This window comes from Equus quagga, chromosome 5 (assembly GCF_021613505.1).
Source record: "Equus quagga isolate Etosha38 chromosome 5, UCLA_HA_Equagga_1.0, whole genome shotgun sequence".
NCBI classification, from domain to species: Eukaryota; Metazoa; Chordata; class Mammalia; order Perissodactyla; family Equidae; genus Equus; species Equus quagga.
The window spans coordinates 51966068-51986511 of record NC_060271.1 but is presented as its reverse complement, the minus strand read 5'-3'; the positions used below and the strand labels follow the sequence as shown (position 1 = coordinate 51986511).

General features: G+C 50.7%; 1 protein-coding gene across 4 annotated transcripts in view; it reads right to left on the bottom strand.

The window, feature by feature from the left end:
* Positions 1-427: 427 nt before the first annotated feature.
* UXS1 (UDP-glucuronate decarboxylase 1) overlaps positions 428-20444 on the bottom strand; it is a 96646-nt gene continuing 76629 nt past the window's right edge. For all 4 annotated transcript variants that reach the window (XM_046662048.1, XM_046662049.1, XM_046662050.1 and 1 more), the window contains 6 exons: positions 19881-20000; positions 13031-13074; positions 8884-8944; positions 6459-6516; positions 4380-4483; positions 428-1259 (listed from right to left, as the gene is read on the bottom strand). In XM_046662048.1, coding sequence (XP_046518004.1) covers positions 1128-1259; positions 4380-4483; positions 6459-6516; positions 8884-8944; positions 13031-13074; positions 19881-20000 — 519 coding nt within the window. In that variant the 3' untranslated portion in view covers positions 428-1127. The remainder of the gene's footprint in view (positions 1260-4379; positions 4484-6458; positions 6517-8883; positions 8945-13030; positions 13075-19880; positions 20001-20444) is intronic.

Genomic DNA, 20444 nt, shown 5'->3' with positions numbered 1-20444 from the left:
GCTTGATTTTACTGCATTGTTCTTCCATTTGCTATAAAAGCAGTAAAAAACTCCTACCACTAAACCTGGAAAGAATTCTTAACAAAAGAGAAAGCTCTCAAAGCTTTCACTCAATGAGTCTAGTTGATAGATCATTATGACAAATGGTGCTTCTTTTTCTCCATTTGGTCTGTGCTGCCAGAGAAGGAGACACAATGACTCCAACCCTGGGTAAGATCTGAAAATCTCTCCACATGGCAGTTAATACTATGTGCACTGATTCAGCTCAAGTAGCAGATAAATGTTTTCAACATCCACTCACCAAATTACGTATTATAATGACCTGGATGTTTTCAGAATTTTCTTTTAAATTAAGTTCTCCAACATTTTTCTTAGTAATTGAACAACGAACCATGCAAAGCAGAAAGCCAACATTTAACACTGAAAGTGAGTTTCAATATTTTATTAAAATAGCATATTTAACCACTGTTAACCAAGAATACGTTAACTTTGTCTCCCTCCCAACCCGGAATACGCAGCACAACACAGTAGTGATTTCAAATATCCTTGATCATGATAACCAACAGAAATACTTCAAAGTCAAGTTTGCAACTAAAAACTAGACCTTGGAAAAATTCTGAATTAAAAGAAACATAAAGCTCTCAAACAGAATTCTTTTATCCGCCCAAAGGATAAATGCCGGCACCCCACCCACCTGACAATCCTGCTGGGTTCTGTTTTGCTGTTTTCCTTTATGCATAGTATAACGTCTCCTTTATAAGTACCCACTTTTATAAATAAAATCGGCATTTTTCACCCCATTTAATGTTCCTTTTCAGCTTCACAAAGAAACCAGTAAATAAAACTGTCAACGACAGTCACGACGTATGCTCTCACAGCAAGATAAAAAACTCGAAAATATGCAGAGATGCATCTATGCTATTTTACATAAAAAGACAGATTTAAAAAGTGCAAGGCAAAATCTGCAGTTTTTTGAGGGGAGTTTTTAGGCACATCCATTTCTTTAAAGCAAGCTTCAGAATGAAATTCCAGTTTGTTCTTCATGACACCTGTTTAAGTCTTTCTTTAAAAAAAAAGAAGAAAGAAAAAAAAATACATCCCATCAAGTGTGAACAGGAGGTGAGGTCTCAGTTATGGCGCGTCCGTCCTTTCTTTATTCTCGCGGGCTTTGGTTTGGGGATGTACTGATTGTTCGCCTGGTACTCGAGTTCTTTCCGGAAGTAGTGAATTGCTTTGTTTAGACCTTCTTCCAGCGGGACCTGTTGGAAGAGAGTGAGAATGAGAGACGGGGCCACTGCTGAGAAACAGCAGACTGTCCCAGGCTGCGTGGGAAGGAAGTGCGGACCTGTGGTCAGGGCTCTCTGGAGGGCCTCACAGCCCCGCATGCGGGTCACTATGGCAACTCTGTCAACCTGGAGCCAGAGGTCCTTCCAAAGCTGCCTTCAAAACGCGCTGTGCAATTTGACAAATTTCACCCCTAACTGACATAAAATGAGCTCTAACTCCCCAAGACCCCAAACCACCTCTGGCTGGTTTGGTGTCTGCTCCAGTCTGAATCAGCTGCTAAGACCACTTTAGAAACAACGCACACATGACCCTTCCTCTCAGAAGAAGTCCACCGTGGGGGGAAGGTGATTTGGGAGGCACCCGTGTCTGATCTAGAGGCTTCACTCACCCGTGAGACATCTGCCCTTTGCACTCTCACCCACAGTGACCCAAGAGGCTGAGTCTGAGAGGGATCCATACACCACAGAAGCAATCTCAATTTGGAGCTGCCCTGCGGCAAACAGGAAACAGATCAAACCAGCTGCCCGTAAGAAGAGGAGGAGCGTGGAGGAGGAACGGCCAAGGGCCCTGAGACCCCTGAGACCCCAGGAGAGATGGCTGTGCCTAGTGTCTTGACTGGGGCCACTACTTCACAGGTGTAAAAACAGATCAAAGCTTATCAAATGGTACATTTTACCCAGAGGCAGTTTGCTGGATGCCAACTGTACCTCAACAAAGCTGTTAAAAACACACACGCAGGAAAATGAAGATGTAAATAAAAGCTTCTTTGGACAAAATCCCTCAAAAACTTCTTAGGAATTAAAACTACTAGCAGAAAGATAAACTAGTGGTAGATGCCTCATATTCTAAAAATGTTAGAATATTCCACTTTTCTTTTTAAAACCATAATTAGGCACACACCTGTGCCAAATGCTCACCTTTGTTTTTTTTTCTTTTTTGCTTTCTGGTGAGGAAGATTGGCCCTGGGATAAACATCTGTTGCCAATCTTTCTCTTTGTTTTCCCTCCTCAAAGCCCCAGCACATAGTTGTATATCCTGGTTGTAAGTCATTCTGAGTTCCTCTATGTGGGACACCACCACAACACAGCTTGATGAGCGGTAGTAGGTCCACACCCAGGATCCGAACTGGCAAACCCCAGGCCACGGAAGTGGAGTGTGTGAACCCAACCACTCAGCCATGGGGCTGGCCCTGAATATTATACATTTAAACTGCAGACAAATATTAATGCCCACTGTAGACACACCTCACCTAATGTAGAAGCAGGAGTTATTACGTGGTGAACACGTATTTAACTTTGTTCAAAATGCTTCACTTAAACCATAGGTTCTATTTACAACGAGACCATGGCACGTGCCTTCTAAACATGAAGGCCTCTGCTTGCTGCAACCTGTTCTGTGCAGCTGGGATGATGACAAAAGTAGATTTCGTCACCTAATGATCGTGTTTCTATTTCATTCAACAACTTTCTGTGGCCCTCAGCAGCTAGCTTCGACCTGCAGGTCACAGCAAAGAAGAAGCCTTTTATCTTTAGACTGGAACCCTCATCCTCTAAGCATCGCCATTCTCGGTTTCCACTGACTCAGCTCTCGGAAGGGAGCAGTCCGGCACGCCACCACCATAGGCCGCGTTTGTTTACTGATTATCCTGAGTTGCAGGCACTTGACAAACAGCCAACACAGGGAGAGGCTGACCCTAAACTGCTCTCATCTACCCAAAGACAGATCCTCCGAAAGGAATCAGCCATCATCTCTCCCCTCCCAGAAGTGCCATCAACCAGGGGCACGACTGTCACCACAGAGGAGACTAGTTGACGCCACATAAAGCCTGTCACAAACCATCACAGCTCCATCTTTTCTTCTAAGGGCCCATTCACCTTTCCCAATATCACCTCCTCCTCTCTCAGAGGCCCACGTGCCCCCTTTCCCTGAGCAGATGGTATTTGCGCCTGAGTTCTAAGCCACCCCTTTGAGGTACTTATTTTCCCTTGGGAAATTCCCATGTATACAAGAGGTACATGTTAATAACCTTCTGTTCACTCTTCTCTTGATCTGTTTTTTGTCACACAGGGTTCTCAGCTAAGAACTCGGAAGGGTAGAGGGAACATTACTTTTCCTCCCTACACTCAGTACTACATACATTTTTAAAAGGTGAACAGATTGTGGCTGCGCCCTGCCTCTCTGTGCCTGTGACCCGACAGGGAGGCAGCCACAGCCCACGGAGGCACACCTGGGACGGCCCTACGTCTATCGAGCGCCGACAGTGCGCCAGTCTCTGCGGCAGCCGCAGGGGCACCGCACACAAGCCCAACATGCCGCTGCCCTCAGGGAGGGCACATTCTGGCAGGGCCCCAGGGGAGCGGAGGAGCAAAGAGGGAAGGCGGAGGCGCTACAGAAGGTAAATGGGGTGAACTTGTGCCCACAGGTGTGGCTGCCTAGGAAGGCCTCTCTAAACAGATGGCCTCTGAACTGAGGCCTGAAGGACAGAAGGCAGCAGCCACGCACAGCCCCAGCCACAGGCGGCCCTGGAACCTGGGCAGCTTGGGGGACACAGGGCCTGAGAGGACAAGCACTCTAGGGCAGGGGAGGAGAACATTCTTGCAGTCACAGCAAGGGCCTGACAGTCTGCGAGCAAAGGAAAGGCATGGAGACCCCCTTGTTTCCTCGCCTGCAGCCTCTGTCTCTCCAACCTGGTGGCCTGCCTGCACCAGAGCCGGTGGATTAGCTCACCCCAGTTCACACGGCAGCCTCGCCCAACCCTGCACGTGCCAAGATGGGCTTGACTGAGCAGAGACAGGCAGGTCCACACAGGCCCAGAGCACACGGGGCCATCCCCCTCAATGCTGCTTCCACGTGAGTTTATGAAGGCAGAGCCCCCAGCAGGCCAAGCCACTTGCCCCATAACAGAGAATGAGACACATGACACAAGAAGCTACGTGATGACCTGGAAAAAACCCTCCCCTCCAGTCTGCCCAGATGCCTGAGCCCACCTCGCTCCACTGGGGGCTACCCAGCAATAGCTGGTGCCCACGAGGACACGGACGTGGCCTGTGGAGACCTTTTTCCGTGAGGCCACGTCACTCCCCGACACTTACCACAGGCTCCCAGCCCAGCATCAGCTTCGCCTTTTTGATGTCTGGTTTTCTTTTCTGTGGATCATCCTGAGCTTCGGAGAGAAACTGAATTTCACTTCCACTACCTGAGTTGTTAAAAAAAGGAAAAGGTAAGACAGAATCACAAACCAGTAGACCTCTGACTTCTACTGTACATGTCACAATAAAATCCCGTCTGGGCAGATAAGGGTGCAGGCTGCACAACACCCCCTCACAGAGTCGCCTTGCCGTGGGAGGGACTGTCCTTCTGGCCTCTCCAGAGCTCGGGGAGGAGCGGCTCCTCTGCCTCTACAGCCTGAGCTACCCCGAACGAAACAGGAGGGTGTGCCTCACACTGCCGGCTCCAAGGCAGACCACCCGCCACCAGCTGACACAGCAGGCATGCCCACCAAGACGACTCCAAAGTAAGTAAATACAGCAAACATGGTGTGTGGTGGTCTGTGACACTGATGTCCCCAGTGAGCCACACCTGGGGTGTTCACGCCTTGGAGTAATCAGCAAGCTTCAACTTGTTTAACTAGTAGAGTAGGGGGAATGACCACAGGCCAGTAAGGGGCCGACGCCTTACATAAACCTGGCCACTTATATGCGCCTGCAGCATCGAGTCCTGAGCCAACACCTAAAATGGCCAGTCATCCTGGAGAGACCATGTGCAGAAGGACAGAGAAGCCTGACTTGTCCAGCATCCTAGCTGCGTCCAGAGCCTGCTGACCAGTAGAATGAAGCCACAACAGTGACCATCAGCCAGACGTGCAGAAGAAACTCCAAGGGGAGGCCAGCCCTGATGGAAGAATCTCGAGCAGATGAAACGGTGGTTGCTTCCAGCCACGGTGGTGTGGGGGTGGTGTCTGCACAGCCACTCACAGAAACACGTGGTTATACCGCGGCCCACTCAGGTTTTAGACTAATGCTTCTCAAACATCAATGTGCACACACAATCACCTAGGATCTTGTCAAAATGCAGACTCTGGCCCAGGAGACGCGAGCAGGCTGTGCAATTTTGCATTTCTAACGAGTGCCTGGATGATGCTGAGGATGCTGTCCTGTGGGCCCCACTCTGGGCAGCGAGGTTTTTGATGGCCCAGGTGCCACATTAGCTGTTATCTGAGCATGCTCCTTCCTTACTTGGGTAGGGACAGACAGATTCAGAACAGAAAAGCTGGGGAATGGATCTGAATGGAGGCTGCTGGAGCCACGAGATGCTTCTGTTTCCGTCTCCAGAAGAGCATCCCCTCTCCTGTCCAACTGTCCAGACTTGATGAGAACAATGCTGGTGGACGACAGCTCAACTCCAGGAAGGACAAGCCTGAAGAATCAATCCAGCCAAGAGTAGGGTCTGGAGAGCCAGTCCAGAACATCCTGTATGACATTCACCCTTAGTCCAGCCAACCACACTCCATCCAGGTTGTGTCTTCACTCAAATTTCTCAATCAATCCCATAAAACAGACACCCCCAAGCGCCAGACTCCCCAGAGCTCCATAAGCCTGATGATGTGACAGAGGGCTCACCCAATACGTCTGCAACCCAAGGGCTGGCTGGAAGTACACAAACTTCCTGTGGCTTAAGAGCAGACCCTTGACAGGGGCTACTCCCCGTGTCTACACTGCCCACAACGTTTCACGGCCAGGTTGGCCAGAACTGTAAACAGAACATAAAACTCGCCAACAGGTTCCATCAGAAACGCACAAGCTGGTGTCACTCTCCCTGCTCCCTGCAACTCCATGCTCCTCACTGCCAGCTCTGGAAACCAAACAACGGCCAGTGTGCAGAAGGACCCAACGCAAGCCCGTCCCGAGCACTGGGAACAATCTTCTTCCCACTCCACAGACCTGCAATTCCAACTGTGAACAACACCGGCCTCCTTCCCTATCCCCTTCGTCTGTATCTTTCCACTACTTAATAAGAATCAGAAAACAATTAAGTGTTCCTGATAAAGTTCTGCTTTTTATCTACCTGATTCAATTACCCTGCATTCATTACCCATTTCCTAGTCAAGGTGTGATTAACTGATAGGGTAAGTGCAGCCGGTTTTCCTTCAGGAAGGTATTTGTCCTACTTACCAACAAGGGTTTTAATTAACTGAGCAAATTCTAGGATGGTGTGCTCTTCTGGGTTCCCCTGAGGAAGAAACGGTTTCTGGTTATGAGTGTAATTGAGGCAGCGGCCCCTCCCCCCAAACCACACGCAGTCTTCAAGGACGTTCTGGGCACCTCAGGAATCTCCAGGCTCCTGCCTCTTGTCTCATGTCTCAAGATGCCGACTCCTCAACTTGGCCAAGCGCTACACTTACCTGTCTTCACCTCTGTCCTCTGGACTCACGGTTCACAAGGACACCCTCTAGCCCAGCTGAGAGTATCTAACGTGGGCACATGCGCTGGCCGAGCCACCAGGACAGACAATTGTTGTATCTAACGTCACTGCAAGTGCAGTGTCACTTTGTATAAGTTTGTTGTGCAAAATTAGCTCTCCTAAGACAACGTAGTTCCTTCTCGGTGTACTATGTCAACAACTTAAGTAATTAGGGACTTGCAAACTCACACACGAAAGCCCTAACAGGAATGAAATGACTCACGGAGGGAAAGACTCAATGTGGCTGACAAAGCATACTCAGCTTTTGGGGGGCTTTAAGAGAAACCATTTTCTCCTTTTTTCCCTCCCACCACACACCGCAGCAGCCACTGCCCCGTCCCTTCCCAATCCTGCTACTCCTACTTGCCACCCTACTCCCGATCCTAAGAGACCACCAGCAAGTTTGGCAATTTCATATCTTAAAGACACTTCATCCCCAATTTCCTAGTCTGCTCTGAAGCTAGAAGGTAAGAGAGGCAGGCAGGGACCCTGGCCCTCAATATGGGCACAAAAAAAGGTACAGCTAGCAATGTGGAGTGGTGGGAATCTGGGAGAAGGTGGCCCAGTTTTTATCAGGGCTACTGGCAGACACACTCTTCAGACTTTAGAAAAGACAGGTTTCTACAAGAGATGGGCATCTCCAAATGTCCCAGTGCAAAGGCCCCCAGCAGGAGGAAGGAAGCAACATGGTATCTAAAGAGCGAGCGTGGATACTCAAGGAGATCCTGGACAACGTGCTCATTTTAAAGGGCACGTAGGGAAAACACAGGGAGCAGCTGGCAGGGCCTTTACAGCGTCAGGTCAGCAAATGCTCACAAGACACATCTATTCTGCTTTTAACCGCATGTTCCTTCAGCAGCTCACGAAGGTAGCACCGGCTGGGTGCTTGCAGCCACTTGTATCCCTGAGCCAACCAACGGCCCCACAGGGATCGGCCGCTCCAGGGGCCACTCTTCCCTGTTTGGGAAGGGCTCCCTCCCAACTCAGTGGACAAGGAACGCGATGGAACATGCTCGAGATTGCTGGTTACAGAAAAAAGTACAAGACAGGTTTTTGAGTGATATGGTTTCCAAGAAATAAGCAGACATGGCCACACCTGTTTGAGAGTCCCAAACATTATAGGAAGTAGGAGAGGGGGTCTGGGAGAAGCCCCTGAAATAGAGCCCACGGCACTGTCCAGGTGAGGCAGTGTTAGGTGGCTCCCTAATGAGCTAAGGGGCTCTTGTGTCAGTTGCCATCAACAGAAGCAGAACATCTTGAATGCTGGACAGTCTACACTGGACACTTCCCATTTAAACAAGATGGAGTGAAGCCATTCAGAAGACAGTGACGGAAAGGGAAGAGGACTCCAGCATGCCATGGCTCTGGCTGAAAGAGCTGGAGAGGAGAAGACTCCGGGGTATGACCGTGCCCTTAAATCCCTGGAAAGCGGTCACAATGCAGAGGCATCTGACTAGCTGTACATGGTCCCCCAGGCGGAGAAGTAAGGCCAGTGGGCAGGCGCACAGAGAATGAGATTCTAGTCCTTGACCTAAGGAAAAACTTCCCGTCAGCCAGAACTGGCCAAAGACAGAATGAACTGCTTTGGGGGGAAGCAAGTTCACCAGCACTGCCAGTGTTTAAGGCTGGGAGGGAGACCGGGCAAACCAGCCTTATAGTCCCGGCAACAGAGAGACTCTGAAAGCGGTGGGGGAGGAAGCAACAAAGGTGGTCTGCACGGCTGAACCACAGAGTGCCCGGAAGACTTTCTGGACAACCTCCATCTTCTGAAAACTCATTCTACCAAGTCTTAGACAGACTATCTGCACACCGAATGATGGAGAAAGGAAGGCACACAAAATGCCCCTGTATACCACCAAGAGGATGTACAGATTTCTACGCGGGCCCTTCAGGTGGACGAAGCTAGTTTAGTGCTGCTTACAGCCCGCATCCCCGTCGTGCGGATGCTGTACTTCTTTATAACTCTTACTTTACTGTGCTTTGTGTTTTCCTCTAGCGTCCACATTCAACAGGCAACACTCAAGCAAGTCCTCAGTGTGCTGATGGCAAGTAAAGCCAAGCCTGGTGCTTCTCACGGGTTCACGGAAGAATGAAACTGGGCTGTCCTGGAGACACGGAAGGGGAGGCTGGACTCACCAGGTTGACCGGGCTGCTGACGTTGCTGTTCATGAGAGCCACAAGGCCATTCACGAGGTCACTAGAAAAGAAGGGAAGGCCAGGTCAGGCGCCGCCTGCTGAGGCACGCTGGTGCCGAGTGTTGGACACGCCCCCTCCCAGAGGAAAGCCAAACCCAATGGAAAACTGAACGTCAAAATAAAATCCTGCACAGAAGAGGGAGCTGAGAATGCTCAAGTATTAATGGATGAAATGATATGACATCTGGGATTTGCTTTCAGTGGATGGGGTAGAATGGTTAAACAGGATAGAAACTGAGCAATGGGCTTGAGTTCTCAACTTTGTATATTTCTGAAATCCTTTAACAATTAAAAAATAAAAATAAGTTAAAATAGGCACACACCCAAAAAAGATGGCGTTTACACAACTTTCTGATGAAAGTCCATGGTTAACGTGAACCCACGTAGTTGGCCCGTACAAAAGCAGATGATTTTTTAAAAAGTAAGATCCACCGAAATGAAAGGACTCCAGTATGTAACTCCCATACTGGCAAATCACAGATACAGCCAAACAATACCAAGTGCGGAAATAAACTGGAACGCCGCTCCCTACGCCCTTGCCCTGCAGTTCACCACCCCCCAAGGAAACAGCTCGTATGAAACGTCAGGGGTGTCTGGATGCGGCAAATGGATCGTGATTGGCAGGGCCATGAAGGTGAAGATAAGTAAGCAAATTTTCGCTTACCAAGGTTTGGTTCTTATTTTCAGAAGCTTTAAAGTGTGGCTCTGTTAAAAAAAAGTTACTTCGTAAAAATGACACCTCACTGCTCTCCACAAGCCCCTCTCAGTCTATTTTCACCAGCTGTATTTCTGAGAAGACTTGAAATCCTGCTCTGGCGATCCAGTGAAGTCCATTTTGAAGCCTCTCCCTCCTCCTCCAGCATTACCAGCAAGGAGCAGGGCACTAGAGTGAACTTCCAAAAGAAAACCTCAGCTTTTGCTTTCCTTTTGGTTGAAATAAAGGTTTTTTTTGGTGGGATATTTAGTAAACCAACAGTTTTCTGGGTTTTTGTTTACAACAAATGGGTATTTTATATGAACGTGCCTAAAGTCGTTCTAGTTTCACAGATCAAGCACAGACGCAAATATCTGAGGACATCAGATGATTTCTCTTTTCTGGAAACTGGCAAAAAGTCACTTCATCACTATGGCAGTAATTACTACATCGCAACATGTTCTCTCATGGCACACGTCTCTTCATAGTCAGGGGAAGACATTAAAAGCTGCCACTCAGGGGCATCCACAGCCATTTGTAATATCGAAATGGAGAGGGGTCCATATCAAGCTCGAGGACGACTGACTCTTACGCAATCATCCTCATAGGGGGACGCGACGGGGGTGGGCTGTGTACCTTTTATGTAATAAATCGGCAACTTTTAAGGTCAAAATGGCATAGATCACACTCATTTAACCTGTAGCTCTTTAAAAGTGTCATTTTGACAAAGTGACTTTTTAAAATAATATAGCATGCCTTTGTTATGTGGATGAGGACGTACCCTGACCATGAAAATACCAAACACGGTCATGCCAAGATGTTGATGCGCATGATCACCTAGACCTCAGAAACCAGGAAATGCTGCCTCAAGGCAATCATGGATTTTGTAACAGTTAATTTGGAAGAGTAACTATGGAGTCAGACATTGTGCTGTTTTTTTTTTTTTTTTTTTGGTGAGGAAGATTTACCCTGAGCTAATATCTGTTGCTAATCCTCCTCTTTTTTTGTTTTTTGCTCAAGGAAGACTGTCCCTGAGCTAACATCTGTGCCAATCTCCCTCTACTTTGTATGTGGGATGCTGCCACAGCATGGCTTGATGAGTGGAGTAGGTCCACACCTGGGAGCCGAACCTACAAACCAGGGCCACTGAGGCGGAGCACATCAAACTTAACCACTATGCCACAGGGCCGTTCCTAGACACCACGCATTTTTAACCATGAAGTAAAAGATTATCAGTTTCTAAAAATAGCTTATTAAAAACAGGAAGCTTTGGTAGTTAACTACCAGAGCTGAGTCTTGAACACGTCAAAGTGCATGAGGGGAACCCTGTGCCTGAGTCTGTAAAGTCACGGAGCCTCACCATCTCAGGCCCCATGACCCGAGAGAACATGGCCAGAGCTGGGGAGGCAATGATGACTGTGACAAAGAAAGGCTTTCTGAAAGGGATGTCCCAACGCTTCTGAAATGTCCCAGTGTTCCTGGTGACACGACATGAGTGCTCTTTCCCAGGTGTTGCTGGCATCTGGGACGATGACCGTGCGTGTGAGCCACACCTGGGCAGGCCGCACTCGAGGGGTGTGTTTGTCCTGAACTGGGATGGAATGTGGCACATGCACCACTGAATTCTTAAAATATTTTAATCGCTAGCAAAAAGAAGTATCTGAGGCTATTTTAAAATGAACTTTGTATCTGCTACCTTTGAAATAACGGGAACGGTAAGCAGAATGGGCTCTGATTTCCCTTCACTGGCTCACTACTCTTTCCTGCAGTGTTACAGCTGGAGAAGTTCAGGGAACACTGATGCGGCTGAAGGAAACTGAGTGTAACTGAAGACCGAAAGACTCCCTCCAGAAGGGGCACGGCGTGGGGGGGGGGGGGGGGGGGGGGGGGGGGGACACAGTATTCTGAAAAGATGGCAATCAACACAGCCCGATAGAGAAACGTGCCACCGCAGTTTCCTCGGAGCACGTGGTGCCTGGGTCAAGTGCTCTGACATGAAAACGATCCTGAAGGGGGTAGCTGCCACTTCCTGGTTAAGTCCCTTCTTAGGGTGTTTGGGGAACAAAGTGGGCCAGTCATTTTATACTCCCAGGCTTTCTGCCCTGCTTGGCAAGATGCTAATGGGTGGAGAGAAAAAAACACTGACCACTATAAGTGTTTATTCACGGCTTTCTTTTGGACTAAATGTGGAAATTCACAAACACTTCCAGGAAAAATCTACAGCGGTTGTTTTGCTTTCTTTTTACTAGCAGTTCCATTTCTCAAAGCAATGTCCACCTGGGACCCTCACATAATCAGATGGTCTCTGTGACTGCTCCAGCTGAGGTGGGGGCTGCCCAGACCCTCACCCCATTGCCACTACGTGGCCCCTACAGCACCCCCGGGACAAGCTCAAGACACCAGGAATAGCATTTTCCAACTGCCTGGCATTACAGGGTATTTGTATGGAAAAATGAAAATATATCGTGCCAAAATACAGGCTAGATTCTACAGTGATGTAGGATACCAGAAACTTACACAGAATTCACAGTAACAGTGTCCTGTGAGAAAATATTCTGGTATATGTAACTGCCTATATGGTAACTCTTCTCTCAGAACACAAACTCCATTTTAAAATTTGTCATCAACTGAACTGACCAAAAAAAATTAGATTTACGAAGATTACCAAGAAAACAATAAAAATTACCATGTGAGACTACTCAACAAAGTTCTTAAACACATTCTTATCTGCCTTTAGTTTCAGCACAAAATTGAATATTGGGACACTCATTTTTCTCTCTCTGTGGACAACCTCATCCAGTCAAAAATGGGTCAGACTTTGGAATCCGTAGGTTTGCTGGGCGACTAAGGCCAAACCTTACCCGGCCCGAACTGAGGCGACGGCCCTCAGCGCCGGGCAGTGCACCTGTGCACCACTAGGTGGCAGTAAAGGAGCAGCACTTGAGTCCTGAGTCATGGATGGCCACATGACATTCCAACTTTTAAAAAGAGAATGGCAGGAGCTTTCCCATCTGAAAATTAAAATGAACTTTTTTGGGAAGATTAGGCCTGAGCTAACATCTGCCACTAATCCTCCTCTTTTTTGCTGAGGAAGACTGGCCCTGAGCTAACATCCGTGCCCATCCTATTCTACTTTATATGTGGGACGCCTACCACAGCATGGCTGGCCAAGCGGTGCCATGTCTGCACGCAGGATCTGAACCGGCGAACCCTGGGCAGCTGAAGCAGAACGTGCACACTTAAGGGCTGCGCCACCAGGCCAGCCCCTTAAAATGAACTTTTAACCAAGACACGCTGTTAGAGTTGTGAAAACAGTTAACGTGTAAGACAGACACGACTGTTGGGTCTGCACGGTGCCTGCTGGGCCGCCGCTCGTGCAGGGCCGGCGTCTTACCTGACATACTGGAAGGCCCTTGTCTGCGACCCGGATCCGTACACCTGGGAGGAAACCGACAGTTAGGCCTCCTGGGAAAACCACACCCCAGACAGCCGGGTTCCTGAAAACGCCAGGGGCACAGACCGACCCCAAACTGATGCTGCAGGCAGGCACGCTCCCACCCACGCTTCATACTTCAAAGTAGAGTCCCGACTGTGGGAGGGCGCGGAACACTTGACGCGTGCACTCGGATGTGTCTAAGTCTGTCCTCAAGACAGTATCGGAAAGACTCCGCTTCTATGAGAGTCTTATGATGTGTCAGGTTCTGGGGACGGACATCTCCGAGTCCAGCAAGGTGATAGACCCACACGCAAACAGTAATCAGCACATCTAACGGGGTCCCCCACCCTGGCTCCCCGCCAGGCCAGTCCATAGACTCTGTGTGGATGAGGCAGGCGGACAGCTCGGTATTTTGACAGCCAGTTCCCGGGGTGATGCTAACGTGCGACCGAGGCTGAGAAGCAGCGGGAGACTCGGGACAGGAGACAGAGTTAGCAGGCGGGGCCTGCACTTGCACGTGCATCCCCTGCACACGTGTCCCCTGTCCGTTTCCACATCTCACCGTCCATGCTGGCACACCTTCACCCGCTACCAAGCCTCTCGTCTACTTCCCACCTGGCGATTACTACTGCTCGTCTCTCAGGGACCAGCTCTGATGCTGCCTCCTTGTGATGCTTCCTCTGGCTCATTCCAAGAACAGAATGGACTGCTCTGCCCTTTGTGCTCGCTGGTCCTCCCCTAATCTTCTAGACTCCGCTGCTCCTACCAGCTTCCCCCGGTGGGCGCCCCCTGGGACAGGAGTCTGACTCATCTTTGCCTCCTGCAGCCAGTTCTGGATGAACATGTGCTCAACAACAACCTGTGACTTCTGCAGTTTATACCACTTAACTGGAACGAAGAGACTCCCTAACCCCACAGTCACAGAGAACAGAGAGCCACGGACTGTTTGCTTGCTTTGCTTGTTGGCTTGTGGCGGAAAGAAGGCAGCTGGGAGGAGGGACTGCCTTCTGGAACAGCCTGATTTCCAAGCTGGATTATAACAGTGCTGGCGCCGCCAGACAAAGAGGAGCCAGGAGGCCGAGCGCTCTGCAGACAGCAGCTCCACTGGCCCCACTCCCCCATCAGCCTCCCAGGGCTCAGTCCACTGGCTCTGAGAAGGAGAGAGGGGAAGGGGCAGCCCCATCCATCCCCAGTGCCTTCTCTGCTTTTGTTAAGCAGGGTGAAAGGGCAGTGTTGTCTTGGTAAGTGTTTACATGCGCCAGTGTCATGGGTGCACCACGTCTACCTGAGGGTCTGTCCTAGCTGGAAGGCCTCACGTGAGGAAAGGCTGGGGCAATACCGATTCATGCAGATTTCTGTCTGCAGACGTAACAATGGCAGCAGCACATGTCAGTGAACGAAAACTGAGGAAAGATGGGGTGGGCCTCTGACTTGCGCTTCGCTGGCAGTTCTGTCTGACCCCAATTCTCTGGCCTCGCTGACCCCCAGGATATATCTGGCTGAGTCAGAAAGGAAGCAATGGGCCTGGTTAAGTAGGACAGAGGGTCCACCCATTACTGAATGGCCGGCTTGTCATGCTGGAAATCCACCCTCCAGCCTAGTCCTGTCGGTGTAACACTTATATATATCTACACGCATATTTTTCCACAAGTTTATTTTGAAGATGGGGTCATGGAAGCTCCGAGCGCTACAGTGACCTGCATCCAGCAGAGTAGACACTGCCTTGCCTGCAAGTCCAGGATTCTTTCTCCTCCCCGGCTGCATCGACAGCTTCGGAGCTGCCTGCAGTCTCAGCTGTACACTATGACTCGCAGGCTGGCCCCAGGCCATTCTCCAATCTCACTGCCATGTGAGGCCCAGATTTAGGCCAGACTCGTCAATCTGTGTGAGCAGCTACACCCTTGTGCGTCTGCACCCACCCACCCTTCTCGGGTTTGCCCGGTCACAGCGGAGGGCACAGACACACCTCTGTCTGCTCTCTGTGCATCGCCCCACCGCACTCACTCAGGGTCACTGTGATGGCGGGTCTGCTGTTGGGTTCCGGCACATTCGTGAAGAGCCCACTGCATGAGCAGAGCAGCAACAAGCCTGGATGAAGGCTCGGTCTTCAGTCCGATCAGCCCTCGGAGCTGATGCAGCAGCACGCACAAAGGAACACACGGGGCAGCCTCTCGTCTCACCCAGGCATGCGGGCGGGCACACGCTGAGGGCCCCCAGGCTGCCGAAGCCAGGGATGGCACAGGTTGGAAGGGGCCGCCAGGGTGAGGAGCCTAAAGAAGCGTGCCAAACCCTTTTTCAGGAACAGGGAACTGTGATGGAGACGCTTAGCAGGTGGAACGTCACCTAATCCCAGAGGAAGGTTCAGAGCGACAGACTGGGAAGTCCACAACAGCTCCCGAAGACTGAAATAAACTGCATCTGCTGTGCCTTCCCACAGCCGCCTTGAGAAAGTGCCCTCTGGGAGGGGCAGGCATGACCAGGAGGCCAGGCTGTCTTCAGGCACACTTCTTCCCTGACTCCATCGCCATAGGGCTCTGGTGGCCTGGGGTCAACTGCAGGCACCACATTCGTCAGGGGGAGCTCAGCCTACTCCCCAAGGTCCAGTGGCAAAAGTCCCTCAGCAGCACCCCTTCCACTGAGGTCTCACTTGATATCAGTGTGGCAACCCGGCCTCAGGGGCAAGTCCTCAATACGGGAGGAGGCACTGGAAGGGCCATTGTGCCTGGCTGCGGCAGGAATGCTTGGATCCTGGGCACCCCAGGGTACAACTCTCCTGGCTCCTGTGGATGCAGCCTTGAAGATGTGCTCCAGTGTGCGCGTGAGCTAAGATGCAACATGAGCGGCATCCTGGACCCCTCCCCCTGGCATCCTTCTAAAGTCCTGTTGGACGTAAGTTTCTATAGTATATCATACTCTCCCATCCATATTTTGGTTTAAATCAGCCGCGCTATATCATCAACACAGTATTTTGCAATATGAAGACTTATAATTCACGTGTGTCATATTTACTCTGTGTGGCTCAATGTGAAAAAGTAAAAAGGGGGCTGTGTGTGTGTGTGTGAGAAAATGCTATGCCCTGCTCCCAGTACCCCTCCCTGACCTCTGGAATGCACCTGGAACCCCCGTGCACAGCCCTCTCCCATGACAGGGCACACAGGGCAGAGACAATACCCCGTTTACAGAGGTGGCCCAAAGCAGGTGTGTAACAGAAGCCAGAACATGAATAACGCAGGGACCGTGCTGACAGCAAGTGCTCTGCACGGCCCCCCAGAGACCTTGTTTTCCTCTGAGAGAAGACAGGGGCACTTCTAGCAGCTCTGGTTTCACTTCACAGAATGGGAGAGACACAAGGGGGCTCCAGGCCCTCTTCAGGTCTAGGTAACAGAGGGCGGTGTGCAGGTCAAAGCCACATGGGATTCCGGAAGTACCAAAAGGGAGAGGCAGGCCGGCAGGCGGACAGGCAGCTGGGAGCACCAGTGAGGGGCAAAGTGAAGGGAGCACCATGGGGGAGCACCACATCACGTCCAAGGCTGTGCCTCACGCACCTGAGATGCACGAACACAGGCTCAAAGTGAGGAACTGCCTATCACACTTCGTGTGGGTATGGAGGGTGAGTAAACTGACTGTGGCCTGGTCTTAGAAGGATGGTTTCTCCAAAATTGCCCTTTGGAAAAACAGCAAAACTTTTACAATGATATAGACCCAGATTCAAACCCAGTTCTGCCACATCCTGGCTGTCCTGGAAAAATTCATCTCAATAAAGTTTTCTCATCTGCAAACTGAGATAATCACAGTAAGGTGGCAACATGGATTTTGACCCTGCTGCAAACACGTGTATGCATGCGTGTGTGTGCACGTGTGTTGTAAGTGAATTGTGAGCTAAAGTCTCTTCAAAATAAACTTACTACGCCAGCTCCAGCTGAACCATACTCATCTACCATCTCAACTTTCTAACCTGGAACAGTATTTCCTGAGTTTGTATGTGATTCAGCTTCGAATACAGCTCCTGCACACGACTCACAGAGCCGAGCAGGGCAGTCCCTGAGCCACCCTAACAGGCATCGGATGGGGCAGTGACTCAGAACGCTAAGACGTGCCCCAAGAATGAAATTGCCGACGGATAAGATAACAGAAGGTTTCAGAGAAGAGCAGGCCGAAGCTAAGTGATTTCATGAACCCAGCTTGGAAAATGGAGGACAAGATACTGAGCTGTTCCCAACGACCACTAGGGAGGTCTTTAGTCTCAGAAATGACTTGGAAATATAGCAGAAAGGGAAAAAGATGGACACACCTCTTTATTCTCCTTCCCGAATAAACCCAGTGTTCCCAAAGACGGGCTGGAGTGAGAGAATCAGGATGTGTGACCCCTCCCCCAAGAATTCTCCAGAGAACCATGCGACAAAAGCAAGACATGCTATCTCAACTGGACAGAAAGGGATGAAAAGTTATCAACTTCATCAAATCACTGAACGGAAGGAGAACTCTGCGTGACAGGAGGAAACAGACGCATTCGGAAAGGTCTCCCCGAGGACACTGCCTCCTGCCCCCAGCGGCGTCTGGAGAAGACTAAACCCGAGGGCCTGGACCAACTACAGTCCTGGACGGCACCAGCCTTCTTTCTCCTTCTGTCGCTGGCACAGAAGCTTGTGCGGCATGAAGACAACACATGAGTTATGACCGTCTGTCCATAATAGGCACATTCTGGGGAGGGCTAGGGACTTGCTCTTGGGCTGGGGACACTTGGGGCCTGGCTGCTGCCCAGGAGGCAATAAATCCAGAAGTTGCTTCTCGGAAGGCTCTTGCCATTTACTCTGCAAACAAAGCAGCTCTGATCTTGTGGTGTGAGCAGAGGGACCAAGCGCGGTGGCTAAAAGGCCCGAGTGTCCCTGAAGGCGAGGAGCTCTCCACAGAGCAGCCGGGGGAGGCCCAGGCACAAGAGGCTCAGAACCAAACAGCAGGCAGAGGGGACCAGGGACAGAGAGTCAGCTCCGCCTCGCAGTGACATAAAACTGCCAGCTTCCAGGACAGGGCACTGGGCCACCTGTGCTCATCACAGAGGGAAGCAGCCACCATAAACCCAATCATTAATTCCACCAGCATTTGTCACATGTCACCAGGAGCCGGGGACACCGCCTGAATAAAGCAAAGTTCCAACTTCTAACAGCTTACACTCTAGGTGGGACTGGGGGCTGGAAAATTAACATTTCAGCTGGTAAGGAGCTCAACAAAGACAAAAAAGGTTAGGAAGGAGAGAGTAACAGGTGGGTGCCATCATACACGGAACAGTCCAGAAGGCTCCCCTAGTGAGGTGATGACTGAACAGGGAGATGCCCGGAAGAAAAATGCCCCTGGGGCAGACAGGAACACAGGACTCAGCCTGTGGAGGCAGGGGTGAGGCCCACATGTGCAGGCAGGAGAGGACCGCGTGTTATGCTCTCAAGAGATGAAAAGCCCTTGGAGCTTCTGACTTCTCTTGAAAGGCTACCTCTGGCTGCTTGGTCGAGAGCGCCCAACAGGGAGAATGAGAGTGGTTAGGAGCGACAGGGAGCGGGCGGCAGCAAGGACCGGAGCAGCAGGAGAGGGAGTGAGAAGGGGCTGGAGTCTGGATCTACTTGGGCAAGGCCACCAGATACGCCGGTGGATCTGATATATGGTGTGCGGGGAAGAGGACCGAGTGTGACCCCTGCACCCATCCGCAGGCACCGAGGCAGGGAGCCAGCACTTGGTGAGCCTGGAGGCAGGAGAGCAGACTGGTGGCGTCCGGTACCTCGGGCTGGCGTTTGGAGTCACCACTCCCCTGTCATGTGTCAAGCAAAACTCACCTATAAAATATGTCTTGCCCTGGGGGAGCCACGTCATTTTGCAACCGGCTAAACTTTTGTTCTAAATTGGGAGTGGTGTAGCTAACACACCCAAGAGATGAACACCACGGAGACCAGCGATTAAGAGCGGAGGCTCGGGTGCAAACAGTGGCTGCCATGGTTGGGCCACATAAACTTGGGCAATTTATCTAAGATCTGTGCTTCAGTCCCCCATCGGACTTTCGGGGTAATAATATAACCTGCACCCCACAGTTGTGCTGTGAGCATTAAATGAGTGAAGAGACGTAAAGATCAGAGAACAGAAGCAGTAAACTCACTCCACGGACAGATAGCTAGGGAGCGACGGACAGACGGTTAGACAGACACGCATGCATATAGTTTTTTCCCTGGGAATACACTCAGCTGATAAGCAAACCGTCCTGCAAGATTTTCAGAGTAACAGGACACTCCTCCACTCTGGACATCCACCGAATGCTGAGCTGTGAAGGGGCACAGAGGCCACAGAACGGACGGGCAGAGAGGCAGAGGCGGACAGGCAGGAAGACCACAGGAGAGCCAGAGAAGCAGGACGAGGAGGGAGGGGGAGAGTGCTGGGGACTCCGCAGAACCGAAGAGAACCAACGGAACTTCATCAGCAACCCGAGGGGCGCTGGGCGCAGACACACGACTGGGCACAGCCAGCGGCCAAGACAACGTCTGGGAAAGTCTCTGCAGGCAGGCCGGGCAGAGAGGCAGGCCGAGGAGCGGGCAGCGTGGACGAGGCCTGCAGGACGCTGTGCACTCGGGGAGCATGGGGCCCTGCGTCCTGTCACACTCATTCCTCCTGGACTCACGCCCAGCACCCCTCCCCTTCGAGGCGGGCAGCAGCGCCTACTTAACACCAAGCGGCACCTCAGGAATGTTACTCCCTGAGTCCAGACGCGCTCCGCCTTCGTCACCTGTTGGCCGAGCCCCCACTGCTTCGTGCCTGCTGAGGCTGCACATACCGTGAGCGGCTCGCCCTGCAGCGCCTGCAGGATGAAGTTGCTGACAACTCGCCCGTCGTTCATGTGCATGCGCGGCCCAAAGGTATTGAAGATCCTCGCCACCCGAACTTCAACGCCTTCCTGGAACAGAGAAAAGGGAAGAAAATGTGCTTCACCCTGAAGCCTGCATTTCCACTTTCCCACTTCTGGGCCCTGCACAGCAAGTGGGTGAGAAAACGTCTGCTTTTCATTCCAAGATGGAAGTGGTTTTTTTGTTCGGATTATATAATGTGTTAATTGTAAACAAATCTGGTGACTACACAGAAACCAAACTCAGATGTGCCCCAGATCTCACCCCCATGAAGCACCAGCACTAACATCCTGGTAGGAAACCTATGAGACAGTTAAATAGCACAAGAGGAAAAAATGCATTTATATCAAATTTTTTCCCAGTATATAAATAGCTATTTTCCCAACTAGGATCATGCTATGCATATTCTCTTATAATCTTTCCCACATGGTGTTTTGTGCAAATTTATCACTCAATAGAGATTTAAATGTCAATGAATGTTTAATATCGGATTT